General features: G+C 41.9%; 1 protein-coding gene across 2 annotated transcripts in view; it reads right to left on the bottom strand.

Moving 5' to 3' along the window:
- Positions 1 to 8,026: 8,026 nt before the first annotated feature.
- The window catches only part of LOC110503966 (high affinity nerve growth factor receptor), a 28,658-nt gene continuing 15,812 nt past the window's right edge, over positions 8,027 to 20,872 (bottom strand). Inside the window, exons 8-17 of one of the 2 annotated variants that reach the window (XM_036973022.1) lie at positions 16,648 to 16,980; positions 16,431 to 16,451; positions 16,117 to 16,175; positions 15,891 to 15,993; positions 14,825 to 14,977; positions 14,535 to 14,665; positions 14,247 to 14,419; positions 11,697 to 11,952; positions 11,298 to 11,456; positions 8,027 to 8,925 (exon numbers count right to left, since the gene is read on the bottom strand). In XM_036973022.1, coding sequence (XP_036828917.1) covers positions 8,740 to 8,925; positions 11,298 to 11,456; positions 11,697 to 11,952; positions 14,247 to 14,419; positions 14,535 to 14,665; positions 14,825 to 14,977; positions 15,891 to 15,993; positions 16,117 to 16,175; positions 16,431 to 16,451; positions 16,648 to 16,980 — 1,574 coding nt within the window. In that variant the 3' untranslated portion in view covers positions 8,027 to 8,739. The remainder of the gene's footprint in view (positions 8,926 to 11,297; positions 11,457 to 11,696; positions 11,953 to 14,246; positions 14,420 to 14,534; positions 14,666 to 14,824; positions 14,978 to 15,890; positions 15,994 to 16,116; positions 16,176 to 16,430; positions 16,452 to 16,647; positions 16,981 to 20,872) is intronic. The other variant, XM_036973032.1, reaches the window with a different exon arrangement.

The following is a 20,872-nucleotide window of genomic DNA, read 5'->3' as shown; positions in this document are numbered from 1 at the left end:
TAAGTGTTTCCTTTTTTCTGGGAATTACCTGCATATTTACATTATTATTGTTGTAAATGTTTTAGATGAGGAAAAATGATTAATTACATCCCCAACATCATATAATCATTTCTTGACATAATAGCACTAACATGTACCACGCTAGACCTAACACACATGTCATTATTTTATCATGTAGCTCTGTGTCCAGTATGTAGGGGAGACCAGGGTTGGTTGTCACAGTGCTTATAACTCCCAAACTAGAGGGCGTTGTGTAATCATTTTAAGATTAAAATGTGTGAATTCTTTGAAAGAACTAATCCATCTGGTTAATTTATGTCATCATAACAAAGGGATTTTTTTCATAGATGAAAGTTAAAAAATATATAATAAAGATGTCAGTATTTTTAAAAATAAATGTTTGAATTATGGGAGTATACATGTAAAAATAAATATTATAGGGAGAGCTACATTCCAAACCCATGTGATAACTATCATCCTAATTAGCATTGGGTGCTGTTGCTATAAACCTCCTGTCCCAATTAACCTGAACACCTTTGGCCGGCATATCAAAATGTGTTGGGAATAATATACAGTTGAAGTCATTAAAACTCATTTTTCAACCATTCCACACATTTTCTGTTAACAAACTATAGTTTTGGCAAGTCTAATAGGACATCTACTTTGTGCATGACACAAGTAATTTTTCCAACAATTGTTGACAGACAAATTATTTCACTTATACTTCACTGTATCACAATTCCAGTGGGTCAGAAGTTTACATACACTAAGTTGACTGTGCCTTTAAAAAGCTTGGAAAATTCCAGAAAATTATGTCATGGCTTTAGAAGCTTTTGATAGGCTAATTGACATTATTTGAGTAAATTGGAGATGTACCTGTGGATGTATATAAAGGCCTATCTTCAAACTCAGTCCCTCTTTGCTTGACATCATGGGAAAATCAAAAGAAATCAGCCAAGACCTCGGAAAAAAATTGTAGTCCTCCACGAGTCTGACTCATCCTTGGGAGCAATTTCCAAATGCCTGAAGGTACCACTTTCATATGTACAAACAATAGTACCCAAATATAAACACCATGGGGCCACATAGCTGCCATACCGCTCAAGAAGGAGACGCATTCTGTCTCCTAGAGATGAACGTACTTTGGTGCGAAAAGTGCAAATCAATTCCAGAACAACAGCAAAGAACCATGTGAAGATGCTGGAGGAAACAAGTACAAAAGTATCTATATCCACAGTGAAATGAGTCCTATATTGACATAACCTGAAAGGCTGCTCAGCAAGGAAGTAGCCACTGCTCCAAAACTGCTATAAAAAAGCCAGACTACGGTTTGCAACTGCACATGGGGACAAAGATTGTACTTTTTGGAGAAATGTCCTCTGGTCTGATGAAACAAAAATAGAACTGATTGGCCATAATGACCATCATTATGTTTGGAGGAAAAAGGGGGAGGCCTGCAAGCCAAAGAACACCATCCCAACCGTGAAGCATGGGGGTGGCAGCATCATGTTGTGGGGGTGCTTTTCTGCAGGAGGGACTGGTGCACTTCACAAAATAGATGGCATCATGAGGGTGGAAAATTGTAGATGTATTGAAGAAACATCTCAAGACATCAGTCTTGAAGTTAAGTTAAAGCTTGGTCCCAAATGGGTCTTCCAAATGAACAATGACCCCAAGCATACTTCCAAAGTTGTGGAAAAATGGCTTAAGGACAACAGAGTCAAGGTATTGGAATGGCCATCACAAAGCCCTGACCTCAATCCTATAGAAAATCTGTGGGCAGAACTGAAAAAGCGTGTGCGAGCAAGGAGGCCTACCAACCTGACTGTTACACCAGCTCTGTCAGGAGGAATGGGCCAAAATTCACCAAACTTATTGTGGGAAGCTTGTGGAAGGCTACCTGAAGTGTTTGACCCAAGTTAAACAATTTAAAGGCAATGCTACCAAATACTAATTGAGTGCATGTAAACTTCTGGCCCACTGGGAATGTGATGAAAGTAATAAAAGCTGAAATAAATCATTCTCTCTACTATTATTCTGACATTTCACATTCTTAAAATAAAGTGGTGACCTAAGACAGGGAATTTTTACTAGGATTAAATGTCAGGAATTGTGACAAACTGAGTTTAAATGTATTTGGCTAAGGTGTATGTAAACTTGCACATTGGGAAGATGTTGCAGAGACATCAAAATAGAATATGAATGCCTGGCCGACATATACATTCTGCAGTTCTGCATAGTTTATGAAGTCTAAAAACATCTGTGAGATGCCAATTAGCAAACAATGTCTAAACTGCATCTCCCTATTCATAGCGTGTACATCCATTGGCCAGAGGTTTCTCTGCTATCTGGGTTTGTTGCCTTTCTCTCCCAAACACTTTTTCTGTCACACACCGACGCATGTACATGTGTGTGCAAACACACGCACACACAAATTGACTCAAAATGTCATATGTTGTTCTAAGGCATAAAATGCTGAATTTTGCTAGGAATATCATTTGATCAAAGAAAGGCATGGCTATTTCTAAGATGCTGTATGCTATATTGCTTCATTTCCTGTTACAAATGGAAAGAACTACTAGCCAACATTGTGACAACCAACCCCATCAGCGGAGTCTGCCTAGGGGTGGACGGCGCATAATAATGGCTGGAACAGAGCAAATGGAATGACTTCAACCGCATGTAAACTATGTATTTGATATATTTGATACCATTCCACTGATTCCACTTCAGCCATTACCACGAGCCCGTCCTCCCCAATTAAGGTGCCACCAACCTCCTGTGAACCTTATACTGTGTGATAACTGGTTGTCACAAGTGGACAGAGTGTGTTTGATGGCTTATTACTCCATGTTGGAATAAGACATACTAATAGGATCCCTATTTCAACCCAAGACCTTGGTCTTTCTATTAATGGTGAAGGAGTCGTGTTATATATACACACCAGAGTAAAACGTGTGACAACCAACCTCAGTCTCCCCTAAAGGCTTTGGGTGGTTATGAGGGAATAGAAAGTGATATTGTGATCAGTGAGGGAAATGGACTGTGTTGCAGGTCGAGCAGAGTGTACAGGCAGTGTAGGCACACACACAAATACACACACGCCCACATACACACATAGACACACCTAATTTTACTCCAACGAGTGCCCTATTGTTTGAAAACTATGTTTTGTTTCCAGGGGTTAGTTTATTGAACACAGATAGACCTTTGTATTTGCCCTTTTCATCGTCATTATACTACTCAGTTTTCCACTATTGATTTTGGTATGGTGCTTTCATCGTCTTACGACTTGTTTCTTGGAAGTGGGTTGTGACTAGCGTGTGGCCGACCATATCGACCATAACTGTATCTGAATTGACATATTGTAGTGCTGAATATATCTGCAGTTGGTGCATATAACCTATTGTCCTTTTACGTTTTTGAATATTTGAATGCTCAACTAAATTTCGAAACATTCTGTCATGCTTTTGTCATTGAAATCTACTTTCGATTTTTTTAACTAGATTATCGCTGGAAAAAAGTGATGACCTATGAGTTCAAATGCGTCTGTTTGTTTACGGCGATCCCTTTCATGAAGCTACAATGAAGATTTCTCAAAGTCTGTTCATATTGAATGGCATGTTACAGTAAGTAAAATAGGAAGCTATGCAAAGATTTGGTTGGATGACACAGAGAACCACACACCAATGACCTTCCAGTGACTCCTGAAGAGTGCTAGGTTTTAGCAGAGAGGAAAGAAGCGGTTTGAATGAATGTCTGTACAACTTTTAATTAAAACTTTATTTTAATTTAGCATATGTGCTGTGTTTTGTGTGGAGAACTTAATATAGTTCCTGGGGGGAAAAAAACAGAAAAAAAAACATTTCCTTGTTACTAAAATTGTATCAATGCTGCCTAATTAGAGTGTATTCGTCACCGGAATAATTTCTCTAATAAAAATGACTTACCACATATTTGACAGCATTAATGTGTTTGTCTGTCAACTGTGTATAACAACTGTATCAGGTGAAATGTTGGGTCGCATAGGGGAGTACTGCAGTTATTCTCAAATACACTAGATGACAACCTTTCACTGAGCAATGATCGACTGTAAAACAACCACTGTTCTACTGCAAGACGGAACAACGTATTGGTGTATGTATGAATGTGAGCAGTAGGGGGCATGATTGTACAAGGATCATTTTTTTGCTTGTGTAGCCAACAAGTATGTAGCGAATCTCTTGTTGCCAAGCTAAGCCCACCTCATCTAAGAGAGTGGAAAATATAGTTATTTTTGCCACATTCTACCACTTTGTGGTAACATACAATAAAATGTTGCTTATCTTGTTTTGAGGCAATTTGAGGTTCTTATTTCCTATCTGTCAATGAGGAAGATGCTGAGATCTCGGTCTGTGCACTTCAGATGGGGAATAGAGGCTCTCTATCACTCCTCTCTTAGGGTCTTAAAAGGGGAGGAGTGTTAATGAAGGAGTTGAGATAGTCGAGGCAGACTCCCTTGGCTCCAGCCCTGGAAGGAGATGGGCAGTGGAAAGTATATCTCTATAGCGGGGTTGAAGGTATAGTCCCGTCTTTGCCTGTAAGAAGTGATAAGCTCATGCTGGACCACTGTTTCCTAACAAGTGTTTTCATTTCCAATACACTAAAGAGAGGGAGAGAGCCAGCGATATAACATTACTCACAACCCATTAGCACTCCTAAGGGAGTGGATGTGGAGAAAAGGGAGGGAGGGAGAGAGAAAAAAGTGTCAGGTGAAGAGAGGCTGCTGTAATATATCCAAAGTGTGTTTGTTTGTTTGGGGGGTGATGTAAGGTAATATAAAACTGTATTCTTCCAGTAACTGATGTGTGTGGTAAGACTTCCAGTGAGAAAGTACTGCTGTGTGTAATTCAGGTAATTGATTACGGACCTCCACACAATGAAAGATGCTTTTGCAGGCTAAAACGTGTAGGTACAATTAGTCTATATTTGTTCATCCTCAGAAACATTTTTAAAATATGGTACTGTAAGATGGTATACAATTGGAAACTGACCTCTTGAACCAGATGGTTGTTTTATTCGTGGGCAGACGATATACCAAGTGCTGGGGTAACAATATTTGAACATGACAATTTTTTAAACATCAATAAAGCAGATTTACATATTTACATTCAAAGGTGTCCCAATTGTTTTACTAGTCTTGTAAAACGCCTGCTTTTATTTTCAAGGTGAAAGGTTAAAAGGGAGAGTAGACCTTGTTGTGTGTCTATAGGTTGTATCACGGTCTCTATTTCAACTCCATCTGTCATTCTCCTCCTGAAGGCTCGATCATTGTTATCCATCTGTTCCATGTGAAACCATTTCGCTGTATCTCTCTCAACCATCTTGTCCCTTCCTGGATTTCAGCAGCTTGCTTTGATGTTAAAGGTTGATGTTAAATGCTTTGGGGTCACTATAAGGCGTGTTAACATGGCTATTTCCTATGAAAGCTATGTAACTGTACCTGAACCGATGAGCTATAGTCTTGCACTGCGTACACATGTTTTTATTTGGAGTATACTCACTGGCCTTGGACAGAGAAATTATTCTACGGTATTTAAGTGCAAAATATTTAAGAATAGCATGTCAGGAAAAACACCTTCCTGGCCTTTAGTAGAAGTTCCCCCGCTGTTTTTTCAAAAATATTCCTATTTTACAATTAGTCGTCTTTGTTTTGTCCTCTGACAGAAAAGGATTGCATACACAGTAAGACATTTTAAACAGAGTAATACATTCGATAAATAATGAATTAAGTCAAAAGAATAACTATACAACTCTACTATATAATGTTTGTAAATATAATATTGTACATTCGGATTTGAATTAGTAGGCGGAGAAATGCAAAACATTGTAATGTATTCCTTTTGCTATAACCAACTGTAGTGAACAATATCGACAGTAAACGACGTCCGGTCAATCTTACCATTGCGCGCACACACACACACACACACATATACACACACACATATACACACACACATACACACACACACACACACATTACTGTATTCAGACATTTTCAATCCAGATGATGGTTAGGTTTTGGATTATAAACGAATTGGGTTACCAAATAAGATTAGATTGATAAGGAGCATCTCTTAATGACCATTTATTTACCTTTAGTTCATATTGCAAAATGATAATTGTTAACCCAATACAATGCAAGTGATAGCCATGAAGAACACAGACTTTGTATGCAGTTTCTTTACTATGGTCTGGGCTATGCATATGAAAAATGATAGATCTGACATAACTGCCTAACAATAGAAAGCTTTCTGATTAGTGCAATTGACTTGGCACAATAGGCCTCTCTTGAAATCACTTTCACTCCTGCAGATTATATCACACAGCTTGAAAATGGAAAGATGGCTTCTTACTGTTACAATACAGAATGGTTATAATGGTAAAGCTCTTATTATCAAAATTGTAGAAGAATGTTTGAAATTTCACCTATGAAAAGTATGCTCGGGGTTGAAAATCACTGAGCCCCTTAAACTTCACTAAAGTAATTCAACTTTTCCATATTCTCAGGCAACAGTAAATCCCGGAAAGTATTCAGACCCCTTGACTTTTTCCACATTTTGTTACGTTACGGCCTTGTTCTAAAATTGATTAAATAAATACAAATTCCCAACAATTTACACACAATACTACATAATGACGAAGCAAAAACAGTTTTACATTTTTTTTAGCAAATGTATGAAATATTTAAACAGAAATACCTTTTTTTTTTTTTACATAAGTATTCAGACCCTTTGCTATGAGACTTGAAATTGAGCTCAGGTGCATCCTGTTTCCATTGAACATCCTTGAGATGTTTCTACAAGTTGATTGGATTCTACAATTTGGAAAGGCACACACCTGTCTATATAAGGTTGACGATGCATGTCACTGTTGACAATGCATGTCTGAACAAAAACCAAGCCATGAGGTCGAAGGAATTGTCCGTAGAACTCAGAGACAGGATTGTGTCGAGGCACAGATCTGGGGAAGGGTACCAAAACATTTCTACAACATTGAAGGTCCAAGAACACAGTGGTCTCCATCATTCTTAAATGGAAGAAGTTTAGAACCACCAAGGCTCTTCCTAGAACTGGCCACCCAGCCAACTGAGCAATCAGGGGAGAAGGGCCTTGGTCAGGGAGGTGACCAAGAACCCGATGGTTACTCTGACAGAGCTCAAGAGTTCCTCTGTGGAGATGGGAGAACCTTCCAGAACGACAACCATCTCTGCAGCACTCCACCAATCAGGCCTTCATGGTAGAGTGGCCAGACTTCCGGAAGCCACTCCTCAGTAAAAGGAACATGACAGCCCGTTTGGAGTTTGCCAAAAGGCACCTAAAGACTCTCAGACCATAAGAAACCAGATTCTCTGGTCTGATGAAACCAAGATTGAACTCTTTGGCCTGAATGCCAAGCATCACAACTGGAGGAAACCAGGCACCATCCCTACAGCGAAGCATGGTGGTGGCAGCATTCTGCTATGGGGATGTTTTGCAGTGGAAGGGACTGGGAAACTTGTCAGGATTGAGGCAAAGATGAATGGAGCAAAGTACAATGGGATCCTTAATGCAAACCTGCTCCAGAGTGCTCAGGACCTCAGACTGATGCGAAGGTTCACCTTCCAACAGGACAATGACCCTAAGCACACAGCCAAGACAACGCAGGAGTGACTTTGGGACAAGTCTCTGAATGTCCTTGAGAGCCCGGACTTGAACCCAATCGAACATCACTGGAGAGACCTGAAAATAGCTGTGCAGCAATGCTCCCCATCCAACCTGACAGATCTTGAGAGGATATGCAGAGAAGAATGGGAGAAACTCCCCAAATATGCTTGTAGCATCACACCCAAGAAGACTCAATGCTGTAATCGCTGCCAAAGGTGCTTCAACAAAGTACAGAGTAAAGAGTCTGAATACTTATGTAAATGTAATATTTCAGTTTTTTATTTGTAATACATTTGCAAAAAGTTCCCGAAAACCTATTTTTGCTTTGTCATTATGGGGTATTGTGTGTAGACTGAGGGACTATTTAATACATTTTAGAATAAGGCTGTAACGTAACATGTGGAAAAAGTCAAGGGGGCTGAATGCATTCCCAAAGGCACTGTATAGTCTGGATTTCTCCAATCATGCAAAAACCGTTCATCAGGACAACACCCTTTCAGTTACACAATAAAACACTCACAGTAAACACAGGTCTTCGCTGGCTCATCTTCTTCCTCCCGCTCCCAGCCAGCGGCAAACAGAGTTGGGGCTGGGTCGTCATGAGACGAGGCGAGCTGAAGCAGCATGGACCAGGAAGTAGGAAGTAGCCCCCATTCCCATAGTCTTCCCATCGCTCCAGGGTAAGGTTTCTCTGAGGTACAGATCTGGGATCAGCTTCACCTCCCCCAATCCTATCTGTAACCATTAGTGGCCAAAAAATACCCAGTATCAGCGTCTAGAAGCAACTTCACCTTACTCCCTTCCCAACCCAATGGTCCCTATCAGAACAGATCCTAGCAAAGTCCAACCTGAACAAATATCCAATCAGAGGGGGTGTCGGTGTGGTTAAGATCCATAGACGTAAATGACAGCAATGCTTAGGTTCAGGATTGCCATAGCACAGTCCTTTACCTGACTTCCACCCCTTCCCAATACCTGTCATTCCTGACCGTAAGTTCCCCTACTTCCCCTTGCCTGGACACTGCCCCAGCCTCAGCCACAGAACTCCTAGCCTCTACCCCAGGATGTCCAGATAGATAGGGGGGCTCTTAACCAGGGCCAGGAGGCGGCTGTGGATGTCCTTGATGACCAGTCTCTGCTGGGGCTCCCTCTGCCAGCAGCCCTGCATCAGGCCGTGTACCTCCTTGGGGCAAGTGCGTGGTCTCTCCAGCTCCCGGCCCTGTGTAATGCACTCGATAGCCTGTGGGGGAGCAAATAGAGGCATAGGGAGGGGGTTAGAATTAGAAGGTCTGCTAGCTCCAGTAACTCTAGGTTTTTGCTTTGTCTCTTTATCTGGGGCTATTACCTCAGGGTTTGAATGTTTTCATGTTCGTCACTTTTCATTAATTTGACCAGACAAGCTCAAGCTACCCTGGAGAGCTTAAGGTGAAGACACTTAGATAAGAACAATAAGTGGAGTTGTCAAGATGAGTTGACAACTTCTGTACAATTCTGGAGAACATTCTGTGAGAACCAAATATGTTGCCTCTAATAAACTGGTGATCTTGCAAAACAATGGAACAGTATTCATCAGAAATGGTCAAATTCACACATTCTTACACTTGGCATGGCTCGATGCATTTATCACTGTCAAGGACTGAATTCCGCTATGTCGATTCACATTCAAGGACTGCCCTTGGCCCCACATCACATAAAGAGCCAGCGACTTAACCCTTTTAAAGAGTTCAATATCCCTGACCTAATCCAATGAACTGAAGAGACCTGTCAGCACGGAACCTCATCATGCTATAATACCCAACTAGCACATTTGGTTCCTTGGAAGTTGTGGGAATGTGCGTTTTTGGGTTCCCATTGTTTCTGGGAACGAAGCCATACATTTCCTGACCAGTAACGTTCTGAGATTTGAAGTGATCATTTTTCCTGTTCTGGGAATGTTCATTTTTAAGTTCTGAGAACATTATACTATAGTTTCCTGAAAGTTTCCTCTGAGGTTTTATTAACGTTCTGAGAACGGAAATGATAGGTTATTTGAAGGTAATTAAATAACGTTCTGAGTTCCAATAAGACTGCTGGCTTAGAATCATTGTTTTGAACTCCAAGCACAGATAGGACACATGGAAATGAATTTGCTTAGGCATTAATCATGTAAACATATTTATTTTTTATTGTGGCACAGCGTCAGTGAGATTCAAACCAATGATCTTCTGTTCTTCAGCCATGGAATAAGTCCACTGCACTACCAGGATGGAGCTTGCATGCCATGTTTTTTTACTTATACAAAGCTATTAATTTTTGTAATTTCAGTCTATCTTTTAGGAAACGTTCTGTTAAAGTAATGAAACACCAAGAAAATACTGTTTTTTGTCAAGTTTCTTAAATGTGCTGAGAATGTTTCAAAGCAACTATCCTGCACCATTCCCAGAAAGTTGTGGGAAGGTTGTATGCATAATAACCATAGGACAACCACACTCTCACCGAGCTCTAAGAAACATAAGGTTCTCAGAACCTTATGTGAACAAAAATGTATAGTGACTTTCCAAGATGGCCGCCCCTCTCCTTATCTCAGACCTACAGTGGATGGAGTGTTTGGGATGATTTATCCCTGCCTACCCTAATTAGACGACATGATAATTACACACGTCTATCATTGGCCGGGAAGGATTAAGTTAACAAGGTTAAACGTTATTGGCCCTGGGCAAATATGAGAGCCAATGAGATTAGAATTGAGTGGAAGGGAAAAGTGATCTACCCTCCACTTGAAAGGAAGAGAGTTCTAGTCCATAATGGTGCAGTTGCGGTCAGGACAGAGTCCACTTCTTGGGATGCAACCGAAAAGGGTTGGACTGGGTCCACCATGATTACTATGAAGTCATTGATTGACTGTATAGCAGACGGGAAATCCTAGTGCTCTAGTCTCCCTCTATGATCAAACACCCTCTATCCACTGGCTGAATGATGATGTGGTACAGTATTTACACTTTTCCTGGACACTGTTCCATTACTCAACACAACTAGACAGCAGAGTTATATCTACTTAATTATTACTATGAATTTAGAAGGTTTTTATCACCAATACAAAGATGCCACGAGAAAAAGATAGGTGCTTATATTTGTCCTATTTCACGTGTGAATTGGAAATGTGGTTTTGCATATCCCACTCTCCCTGAGACACCATCAGAGAATAGGGTCACAGCCAGGATCTGCCACTATGAACAACACCTGGAGAAATGAGCGTTGCTCAGCGGCATATCAACAGATTCTTCACCTTGTCAGCTCAGGGATTCAAACGAGCACTCTTTCAGGAAAAGGGGAATACCTAGTCAGTTGTACAAATGAATGCATCTTCCGCATTTCACCCAACCCCTCTGAATCAGAGAGGTGCGGGGGGCTGCCATAATCGACATCCACAGCACCCAGGGAATTGTGGGTTAACTGCCTTGCCCTGTGGCAGAACAACATATTTTTACCTTGTCAGCTCAGGGATTTAATCCAGCAACCTTTTGGTTACTGGCCCAACACTCTAACCGCTAGGCTACCTGGCCCAATGCTCTAACCACTAGGCAATAATCTGCCAACCCCATGTTGCTTCCTATCCAGTGCCCAGTTCCTTACCTCGCTGTTGGAGAGCTGGTACCAGGGCTGTTTCCCATAGGTGAAGATCTCCCAGAGGACCACTCCAAAGCTCCAGATATCACTCTCCGTGGTGAACTTCCTGTACATGATGCTTTCCGGGGGCATCCAGCGAATAGGAAGCATCGTACGCCCACCCACCTGACAGGAGTGAGGTCAATGGTCATTCAATTGTACATTTATAGAATTCTAATTAATATGACAATGATTATGATCCTCAGATGTACCATGCTACTTCATATGCGATAAGCCTATACATTGAAAATATCAATATGTATTTTTTGTACATAGAGTTGGATATACTACTTTGTGAAATGTTACATGACAATGAAATGTTACATGACAAATCCCCACCCTAAAAAAGTATTTCACTACTTCCACCTTTACCCTGTAGTAGTCTGTGCTGTAGATGTCCCGGGACATGCCAAAGTCTCCTATCTTGACCATCAGACCCTCTCCCATATCTCCCACCAGGCAGTTTCGTGTGGCCAGGTCCCGGTGCACAAAGTGAAGGGAGGCCAGGTAGACCATGCCTGAGGCGATCTGGGCGGCGATGTTCAGCATCTGGGGAAGAGTGAGCTGGCCCAGCGGGGGCATCTTCACCTCCTCCAGGATATGGGCGTCTGGACCGTGCGCCCTGGTGGACAGGAGGAGGAGAGGTCACGGCCTTTAGAGTTTTACAGGCTTTTGGGTGAACGGCATGAGACATACTTTGGCTGACGTCAATAAGGACCCTTATTCACAGAGTCTCAGAGTAGTGTTAATATAGGATCATAAAGCCTTTTTGATCATAATGAATATATGGACCTGGAGACCTGATCCTGGATCAGCGCTCCTACTCTGAGACACTTTGTGATATGGGCCCAGTTCTACCAGATAAATTTAAGCTTCGGATTGGTCCTTCGACGCATTAACTTTTGCACCAACCTAGCGATGCAATATCAACATACAGTAACCAGATGGGTGATTACTGCATGCAATCTGCAGATGGAACATGTTGGACATACAGTGGGGAGAACAAGTATTTGATACACTGCCGATTTTGCAGGTTTTCCTACTTACAAAGCATGTAGAGGTTTGTAATTTTTATCATAGGTACACTTCAACTGTGAGAGACGGAATCTAAAACAAAAATCCAGAAAATCACATTGTATGATTTTTAAGTAGAAAATCATAGGAAATATCATTCTTTGGGGATGGTTTTCTGCAAAGGGGTCAGGACGACTGCACCGTATTGAGGGAAGGATGGATGGGGCCATGTATCGCGAGATCTTGGCCAACAACCTCCTTCCCTCAGTAAGAGCATTGAAGATGGGTCGTGGCTGGGTCTTCCAGCATGACAACGACCTGAAACACACAGCCAGGGCAACTAAGGAGTGGCTCCGCAAGAAGCATCTCAAGGTCCTGGAGTGGCCTAGCCAGTCTCCAGACCTGAACCCAATAGAAAATCTTTGGAGGGAGCTGAAAGTCCGTATTGCCCAGCGACAGCCTCAAAACCTGAAGGATCTGAAGAAGGTCTGTATGGAGGAGTGGGCCAAAATCCCTGCTGCAGTGTGAGCAAGAACTACAGGAAACGTATGATCTCTGTAATTGCAAACAAAGATTTATGTTCCAAATATTAAGTTCTGCTTTTCTGATTTATCAAATACTTATGTCATGCAATAAAATGCAAATTAATTACTTAAAAATCATACAATGTGATTTTTTGGATTTTTCCGTCTCTCACAGTTGAAGTGTACCTATGATAAAAGTTACAGACCTCTACATGCTTTGTAAGTAGGAAAACCTGCAAAATCGGCAGTGTATCAAATACTTGTTCTCCCCACTGTATATGAGATCCTTTAAGTGTAATAGAGGCCGTCAGCTAGAGACCAAGCCATACCAAAACAACTTAGCAAGATGGTTAATAGGAAACATAAGGCTTGTTATATGCCTTGCATTCATTTCGAATAATTTGATTAGCCTTATTCTAGCTGTATTCTTCAAACGTTCCACAGTTTCTCTCAATATCACATCCACCCCACCCACTCTGACTTGTAGCTCACTCCCAATAAGCTCCTCGATGTGTCCATCAATCCTAATAGAAATGTGTCACATGCAGGAAGTTATCTATTCTTTCACTATTAGTTTAACAGGCAGGTGGTAGGGTAGACGAGCAGCTGCCTCATAAGCCAAGAGACACACATCCATTCTGTCTGCTTGGAAATGCGATTTCCATCTATCCATGAATATGGATAGTGTGGGCTGTGTCTGTGTGCGCATCGAGTCTCCATTCCCAGTCTGGCCCCACTGGACACCTGGCAGTGGCAGACATACACTGTCTATGTCTGTTCCAATGGTGTCTCAGAGTACGTCCCAGGTGCAGCATGAGCGGTCATCTACAGTATCAACATGATGCTCTATCTGAGTGTTCAGTGAACATCTCTCCCGCATCCATGTCGGCGCAGACTTGCCTTTAGAACTTCAGAGTGTCGACAGGCTACGATAGGTTCTGCGGTCGACGTGGACATCATCACTTATGTGGTATCCAAAATGCATCTAAGATCACATATTCAGTCGTCCCAGATCACAGAAATGATTTGGCACTCCCACAACTAAGTGTCCTTAACCACTGCAACACACTATTGGTCCATGTGGTCCACCCCAAGTGGGTTGTTGTCTTGGGAACACAACACTGCAGAGCGGTGAGGACGATGGTGTCTACAAGTGTGGCTTGGCTTAGAAACAGTTGTATTTGTGTGGCTCATCAAGATAAATTAAGTGGCTTTGCTGAAGAGCAGTGGACACAACTACGCAGTGATGTCAGAACAAAACCCTCAGCTTCTAAATAGTTACCATGCTGAAGCTAAGGAATAAAGGCTAACAGGGGAAGGTATGCATGGAGGTTATCCCTGTGGGGTTTAAGTATGTGGTTGTGTTTCTTTTCCATACCTGAGGAAGCGGTTGAGGTCTCCATGTCTCATGTATTCAAACACCATCGCCAGTGGCTCGCCATCTGTACACACTCCATAGAAGCGAACGATGTTCTGGTGCTGGAGGACTGTGAGCAGCTCAGCCTCTCTCTGGAAGTCCTGCCGGGTCGACTCGTTGGCATCCTTCAGAGTCTGACCACAGAGAAACACAGTCATGGGAGGATATGGCATCGTCATGTTTAGGAGGTCTAAACTTAACGTAATGCACCTCTGAAAGTGTGTAAATGGATGGCCGTCTCATGCATACCTTGATGGCCACCAGCATTTTGTCACTGTCCGGACTGAGGTTGGCACACTCTGCCAGGTAGACTTTGCCAAACGCCCCCTCACCCAGTTCCCACTTCAGAACTATGTCCTGTCTTTTGATGTGCTGCACACCTGTACACACAGAGAAAGGCTTTCAACATTGGGCCTTGTAAAACAGTGTAGGATTAACAACTTTATCTATGGGAAAACATGGTAGACACAGCATGTTAAATGCAATCATAATGAAGTTAGCACACATCCACTCCCTAGTTGTATTCCGATTACACTCACACATGTCTTTGTCTTTGAAAATGCCACAGAAGTACTGGGGGTTCTCCACAAAGCTGGACATCCCAGAGTCATCAGAGGAAGGAGGGCTCGCCCCTAAGTTCATGAAACGCAGTGAAACAGCAAGATCATCCTCTGTTCCCAAGACAGATGAACCTAGAGAGAGAGAGAGAGAGAGAGAGAGAGAGAGAGAGAGAGAGAGAGAGAGACGTGAATGTGGTACAACCATTTATTTTTCAGCAATTTATGGATGCATTGTTCAGCAACAAAGAAAATGTTGGAAAATGGACGTCAGAACAGTAAGCAACTACTGTATTTTCTGCAGACAGTATTAACAATTGCAAAACCCACTCAACGAGAAAACCACAGAACCCCCAGAGCCCTTGATAGAAAATGGTGGAGGGGAAACGAGTTGGCCAGTAGGGGGGCCCACTTAGGCAATCAGGTCCACTTAGGCACTTTCTGGGGGGGGTCCGAGAGGACCTATCATGCCTAGCTGGCCTCCATCAGTCTTCTTTAATGGCCAACGCTGCAGCTAGGGGCTCCTGACACCGTTCACTGCTGTAATTAAGGCACTCTAACCGAGCTGTTGGGCTGACAGTGTGCAAAGTTACAGCCTGGAGGAAACCCTATATTGCCTGGCCTCATGTGAATCACTTTCAGAGAGGAATACAATGCTTGCTGCGGAACTATTGGCCATTCCAAAGTGATAATGAAAAAAATGAGTTGGCATTGTCGCTGGCTTTTGGTTGTTTCAGTTTGGAATGGATATGCGTTTTCAGAGTCTTTACCGTTGGCAAAATGTCATTTTCTCCTGGGGTTGTCTCGTATTGAATGCTCCAGACAGGGACATGTCAGAATTCAGTCTCAACCCTTCACTTTCTAACAATTGAGGGGTTTTGAGAACAGCAAACCCATCTCAGGTTGTTTCATAGCTGTCTTCTATGAAAACCAAGGTAACGTGTTGCTTACTATTACCCCTGTGAGCATAGGAGATTATACTTTGTGCAAAATAACAGACACGACTGTGGTATTTGAAACACAGCGCATAATAGAGTGTGTCACTTACGGTGAATACCAAACTTGGACTGCTGGCCACACTTGTTGATGACCAGTACCATAATGAGGAGGAAGGTGCAAGCAAACACAGCCAGACCCACTGCCACCGACACCTGCACATAAACATAATTAGCATCAACATAGCCTAGCATAGCATAACATTTGCTAAAACATTAGCTTTCCATAGTGTATGTTATATTATTACTATGTTTCAGACCCATTGAATGGCGTCTCACCCCAAACACTCTGCTCTCCAGGTTCTCAGTGACATCCTCATTAGATTTGTTGGTGGGAACTGGAGGGAGCAGAAAGGGAATCATTAATGATGGATCGTTGCTCACAAATCGCCATGATAACCACACATAAAGTATGCAAGACACTGACACACAGTGTATTAAAAGAAAAGTGGAGTATATGAAAGCAAAATCCTGGGTAATTTACACTCTACTACTCGTGATAACTATTTTTCGTTCTCGTTAGGTACAGTTTAGGAAGTTATCTGTTTCTACCAGGTAATAATCGCTGTCAAAATAACATTCAAGAGGCTTACGTGGATCACTTTCTTCAAGGACTGGCATGAAGAAAAAGAGGAGAGGATGACAAATTTAGACTAAGTACACAGTACATACTGTACATGCAAGCACATGAGACTGTATCTAATATAACACGAGTTGGTGAATAGTGAGGGTCAGTATCATAGAGATCCTATTAAATTACTATTATTATTATAATTCCTAATTCTATGACCTTTCATTTCAGACAATCACCTGGGATGATGCCCTCAGGATCAAAGGGGTCAAAGGGGTTGTCCATGAACTTTCCCGTGGCCGTGGCTTGGTCCACGCCCAGTCTGTTCCCCACGATGATGGTGTAGAGGCCGTTGTTCAGGTGCGTGGGCTTGTTGAGAAATAGACAACCGTGCTTCACAGAGCCGTCGTCCGAGTCGGGAATGAACTGTGTGTAGGTGTAGAGGCCCTCGGTCAGGTCGGAGCCGTTGAAAAGCCAGCGGATGGTTGGCTCAGGGTTCCCGTCCACCTTAAAGGGGAAGCACCAGTGGTGCTGTTGCTCGGCGTTGTGCAGGAATATGATTTTGGCTGGAACTGGATGGAAGACATGAGATGTGGTCCGTTAGGTTGTGTGAATGGGTAAGGAGACAAGGTGAAACAAAGGCTATTTCTTAATTCAGAACCTCAAAAATGTTTACAATAAAATGTGTGTAAATTATTGAACATGATATTAGAATGAGATCACGTTTAGCTGAAATAATTATACACAAAGCTATAACCCTAGTTATCTACACATAAATTATTTATTTGTGCTGAATTTTCAGTTTACCACATCCAACCTGTTTCAGACAAAGTTATTGGTTGGTCAATAGAAGGTACAGCCTCATCCAAGTGACCTATAGGTTCCTCCTATGCGTTTCCATGAATCGATGTTCTCCATCTACACTGTCAACCTGTTGACCTGGTATGAATAATGAATCCAGGTTTTGTTAGGGCCCCTAACCACAAGAGCTACCTGGAAGCACGGAGCCGACAAGAAGCTACAGGAAATGGCTTCTTTAGATCGAAGACTATGCTAATGCAGAGAGACCCCTCTCTCTGACAATTTACACCGACCATTCCACTGCTTTTAACCTATGACCCTACTGCAGAAAATGCTGTGCTAAGGGGATACCGAGGCATTTGTCTCTTTCCTCTAGATTATCTCTGAAAAGGGATGCTAAAGACAGTCATGGATGGCAAACATTTGCACACTCAGCACAATTACCACAACCCATCAGGTATGATTTAATGTCCATTTCTTTATTGTGGGTTAGAAAAGAGCACAATATGAGTTTTGTTGAACTCTGTCTGAAATGAAAGACTAAATTATAGTTAACTGTTCAACGTTTTCTTCGTAGATTAGACTTGTTTGATTGATTCTTGCTATCGATTTCTAGGGTGTAGTCTATATTTTCATTTTGAAAAACCTTTTCCCAAGCAAGTTAATTCGATATATATTACTGAACGGATGCTGCCTCTGCAGCACCAATCGCTTGAATCCCAGGAAGTGGTCAGACCAGCCACTCAGCAGAGCAGAGCCCTGGCTGTAAACACCCTGCTGATCGGGGAGCTAATTAAGGGTAATTAAAGGCTAGCGGTTAATGAGTGTCCATCCACCAGGGGGACTGATGTTGATAGATTAGCCGCGCTAACGCACTTACAGGCTGCCAATCACTCCGGACCAATACTGTGTTCCGGAGTAGGAGGGAGAAGTCCATTAGCCGGGGCTCTTATCGAATCTTACCACGCTTATCAACCTATTTTCCTCCCTACATTCATTAACTGTCCCTCGATGCTCATGCACTTGGCTGCAACTCTTTTTGGGCTTTATTTTCCAATGAGTGTCACTAAGTTGGTGAAATGATATTGTTTGGCCAATATTTTCTGTAATGTATTGCTAATGCATTGACGCACTCTCTTCTGTGGGACCACAGTTTGCTGCAATTCAGATATTTTTCAGTAGAAAAGCTGGGCTAAGGCAAAACCACAGTCTCTGACAGTATAATGTATCTTCTATAATCAGATGTCTGTTTTGTACTGTCATCTGTTTGAGGTCTTTGTCCATGTATGGTTGATACATGAGAAAAATGGGACAATAAATATAACGCATCACTAATGTAACGTTACAGTGATGTATAACTAATGCAGTGGCTATCCATCATTCAGGGAAGGTGGGGCAGAGTCACCAGTTTTGAGCCCCACCTGTTTAACAAAGAAATATATACATATACAGTACCAGTCAAAAGTTTGGACACACCTACTCATTCAAGGGTTTTTCTTTATTTCTACTATTTTCTACATTGTAGAATAATAGTGAAGATATCAAAACTATGAAATAACACATATGGAATCATGTAATAACCAAAAAAAGTGCAAAATATATTTTAGATCTGAGATTCTTCAAAGTAGCCACCCTTTGCTTGGATGACAGCTTTGCACACTCTTGGCATTCTCTCAACCAGCTTCACCTGGAATGCTTTCCCAACAGTCTTGAAGGAATTCCCATATATGCTGAGCACTTGTTGGCTGCTTTTCCTTCACTCTGCGGTCCAACTCATCCCAAACCATCTCAATTGGGTTGAGGTCAGGTGATTGTGGAGGCCAGGTCATCTGATGCAGAACTCCATCCCTCTTCTTGGTCAAATAGCCCTTACACAGCCTTTGAGGTGTGTTGGATCATTGTCCTGTTGAAAAACAAGTAATAGTCTCACTAAGCCCAAACCAGATGGGAAGGTGTATCACTGCAGAATGGTGTGGTAGCCATGCTGGTTAAGTATGCCTTACATTCTAAGTAAATCAAAGACAGTGTCACCAGCAAAGCACTCCTACACCATTACACCTCCTCATCAATGCTTAATGGTAGGAACCACACACGAGGAGATCATCTGTTCACCTGCTCTGCATCTCACAAAGACACGGAGGATGGAACAGATTTCCACCAGTCTATTGTCCATTGCTCATGTTACTTGGCCAATGCAAGTATCTTCTTCTTATTGGTGTCCTTTAGTAGTGGTTGCTTTGCAGCAATTCGACCATGAAGGCCTGATTCACACAGTCTCCTCTGAACAGTTGATGTTGAGATGTGTCTGTTACTTGAGCTCTGTGAAGCATTTATTTGGGCTGCAATTTCTGAGGTTGGTAACTCTAATGAAATTATCATCTGCAGCAGAGGTAACTCTGGGTCTTCCTTTCCTGTGGCGGTCCTTATGAGAGCCAGTTTCATCATTGCGCTTGATGGGTTTTGCGACAGTCCTTGAAGAAACTTTAAACGTTTTTGAAATGTTCCGTATTGACTGACCTACATGTCTTAAAGTAATGATGGACTGTTGTTTCTCTTTGCTTATCTGAGCTGTTCTTGCCATAATACGGACTTGGTCTTTTAGCAAATAGGGCTATCTTCTGTATACCACCCCTGCCTTGCCACAACACAACTGATTTGCTCAAACGCATTAAGAAGGAAAGAAATTAACTTTTAACAAGGCACACCTGTTCATTGAAACAAATTCCAGGTGACTACCTCATGAAGCTGGTTGAGAAAGTGATAAGGGTGTGCAAAGCTGTCATCAAGGCAAAGGGTGGCTACTTTGAAGAATCTCAAATATAAAATATATTTGGATTTGTTTAATAATTTCTTGGTTACTACATGATTCCATATGTGTTTTTTCATACTTAAGATGTCTTCACTATTATTCTACAATGTAGAAAATAGTAAAAATAAAGAAAAACTCTGGAATGAGTAGGTGTATCCAAACTTTTGACTGGTACTGTATATATATGTACAGTTGAAGTCAGAAGTTTACATAGAACTTAGCCAAATACATTCAAACTCAGTTTTTCACAATTCCTGACATTTAATCCCAGTAAAAATTCCCTGTGTGAAATGTCAGAATAATATTAGAGAGAATGATTTTTAAAAGTTTTTATCTCTTTCATCACATTCCCAGTGGGTCAGAAGTTTACATACACTCAATTAGTATTTGGTAGCATTGCCTTTAAATTGTTTTACTTAGGGCAAACGTTTCAGGTAGTCTTCCACAAGCTTCCCACAATAAGTTGGGTGAATTTTGGCCCATTCCTCCCGACATAGCTGGTGTAACTGAGTCAGGCTTGTAGGCCTCCTTGTGCGCACACGCTTTTTCAGTTTTGCCCACAAACTTTCTATAGGATTGAGGTCAGGGCTTTGTGATGGCCACTCCAATACCTTGACTTTGATGTCCTTAAGCCATTTTGCAACAACTTTGGAAGTATGCTTGGGGTCATTGTTCATTTGGAAAACCCATTTGCGACCAAGCTTTAACTTCCTGACTGATGTCTTGAGATGTTGCTTCAATATATACACATAATTTTCCTACCTCATGATGCCATCTATTTTGTGAAGTGCACCAGTCCCTCCTGCAGCAAAGCACCCCCACAACATGATGCTGCCACCCCCATGCTTCACGGT

Source organism: Oncorhynchus mykiss, chromosome 3 (genome assembly GCF_013265735.2).
Source record: "Oncorhynchus mykiss isolate Arlee chromosome 3, USDA_OmykA_1.1, whole genome shotgun sequence".
NCBI lineage: Eukaryota > Metazoa > Chordata > Actinopteri > Salmoniformes > Salmonidae > Oncorhynchus > Oncorhynchus mykiss.
Note: the sequence above shows the minus strand (reverse complement) of the source record. Positions and strands in the feature narration are given on the sequence as shown.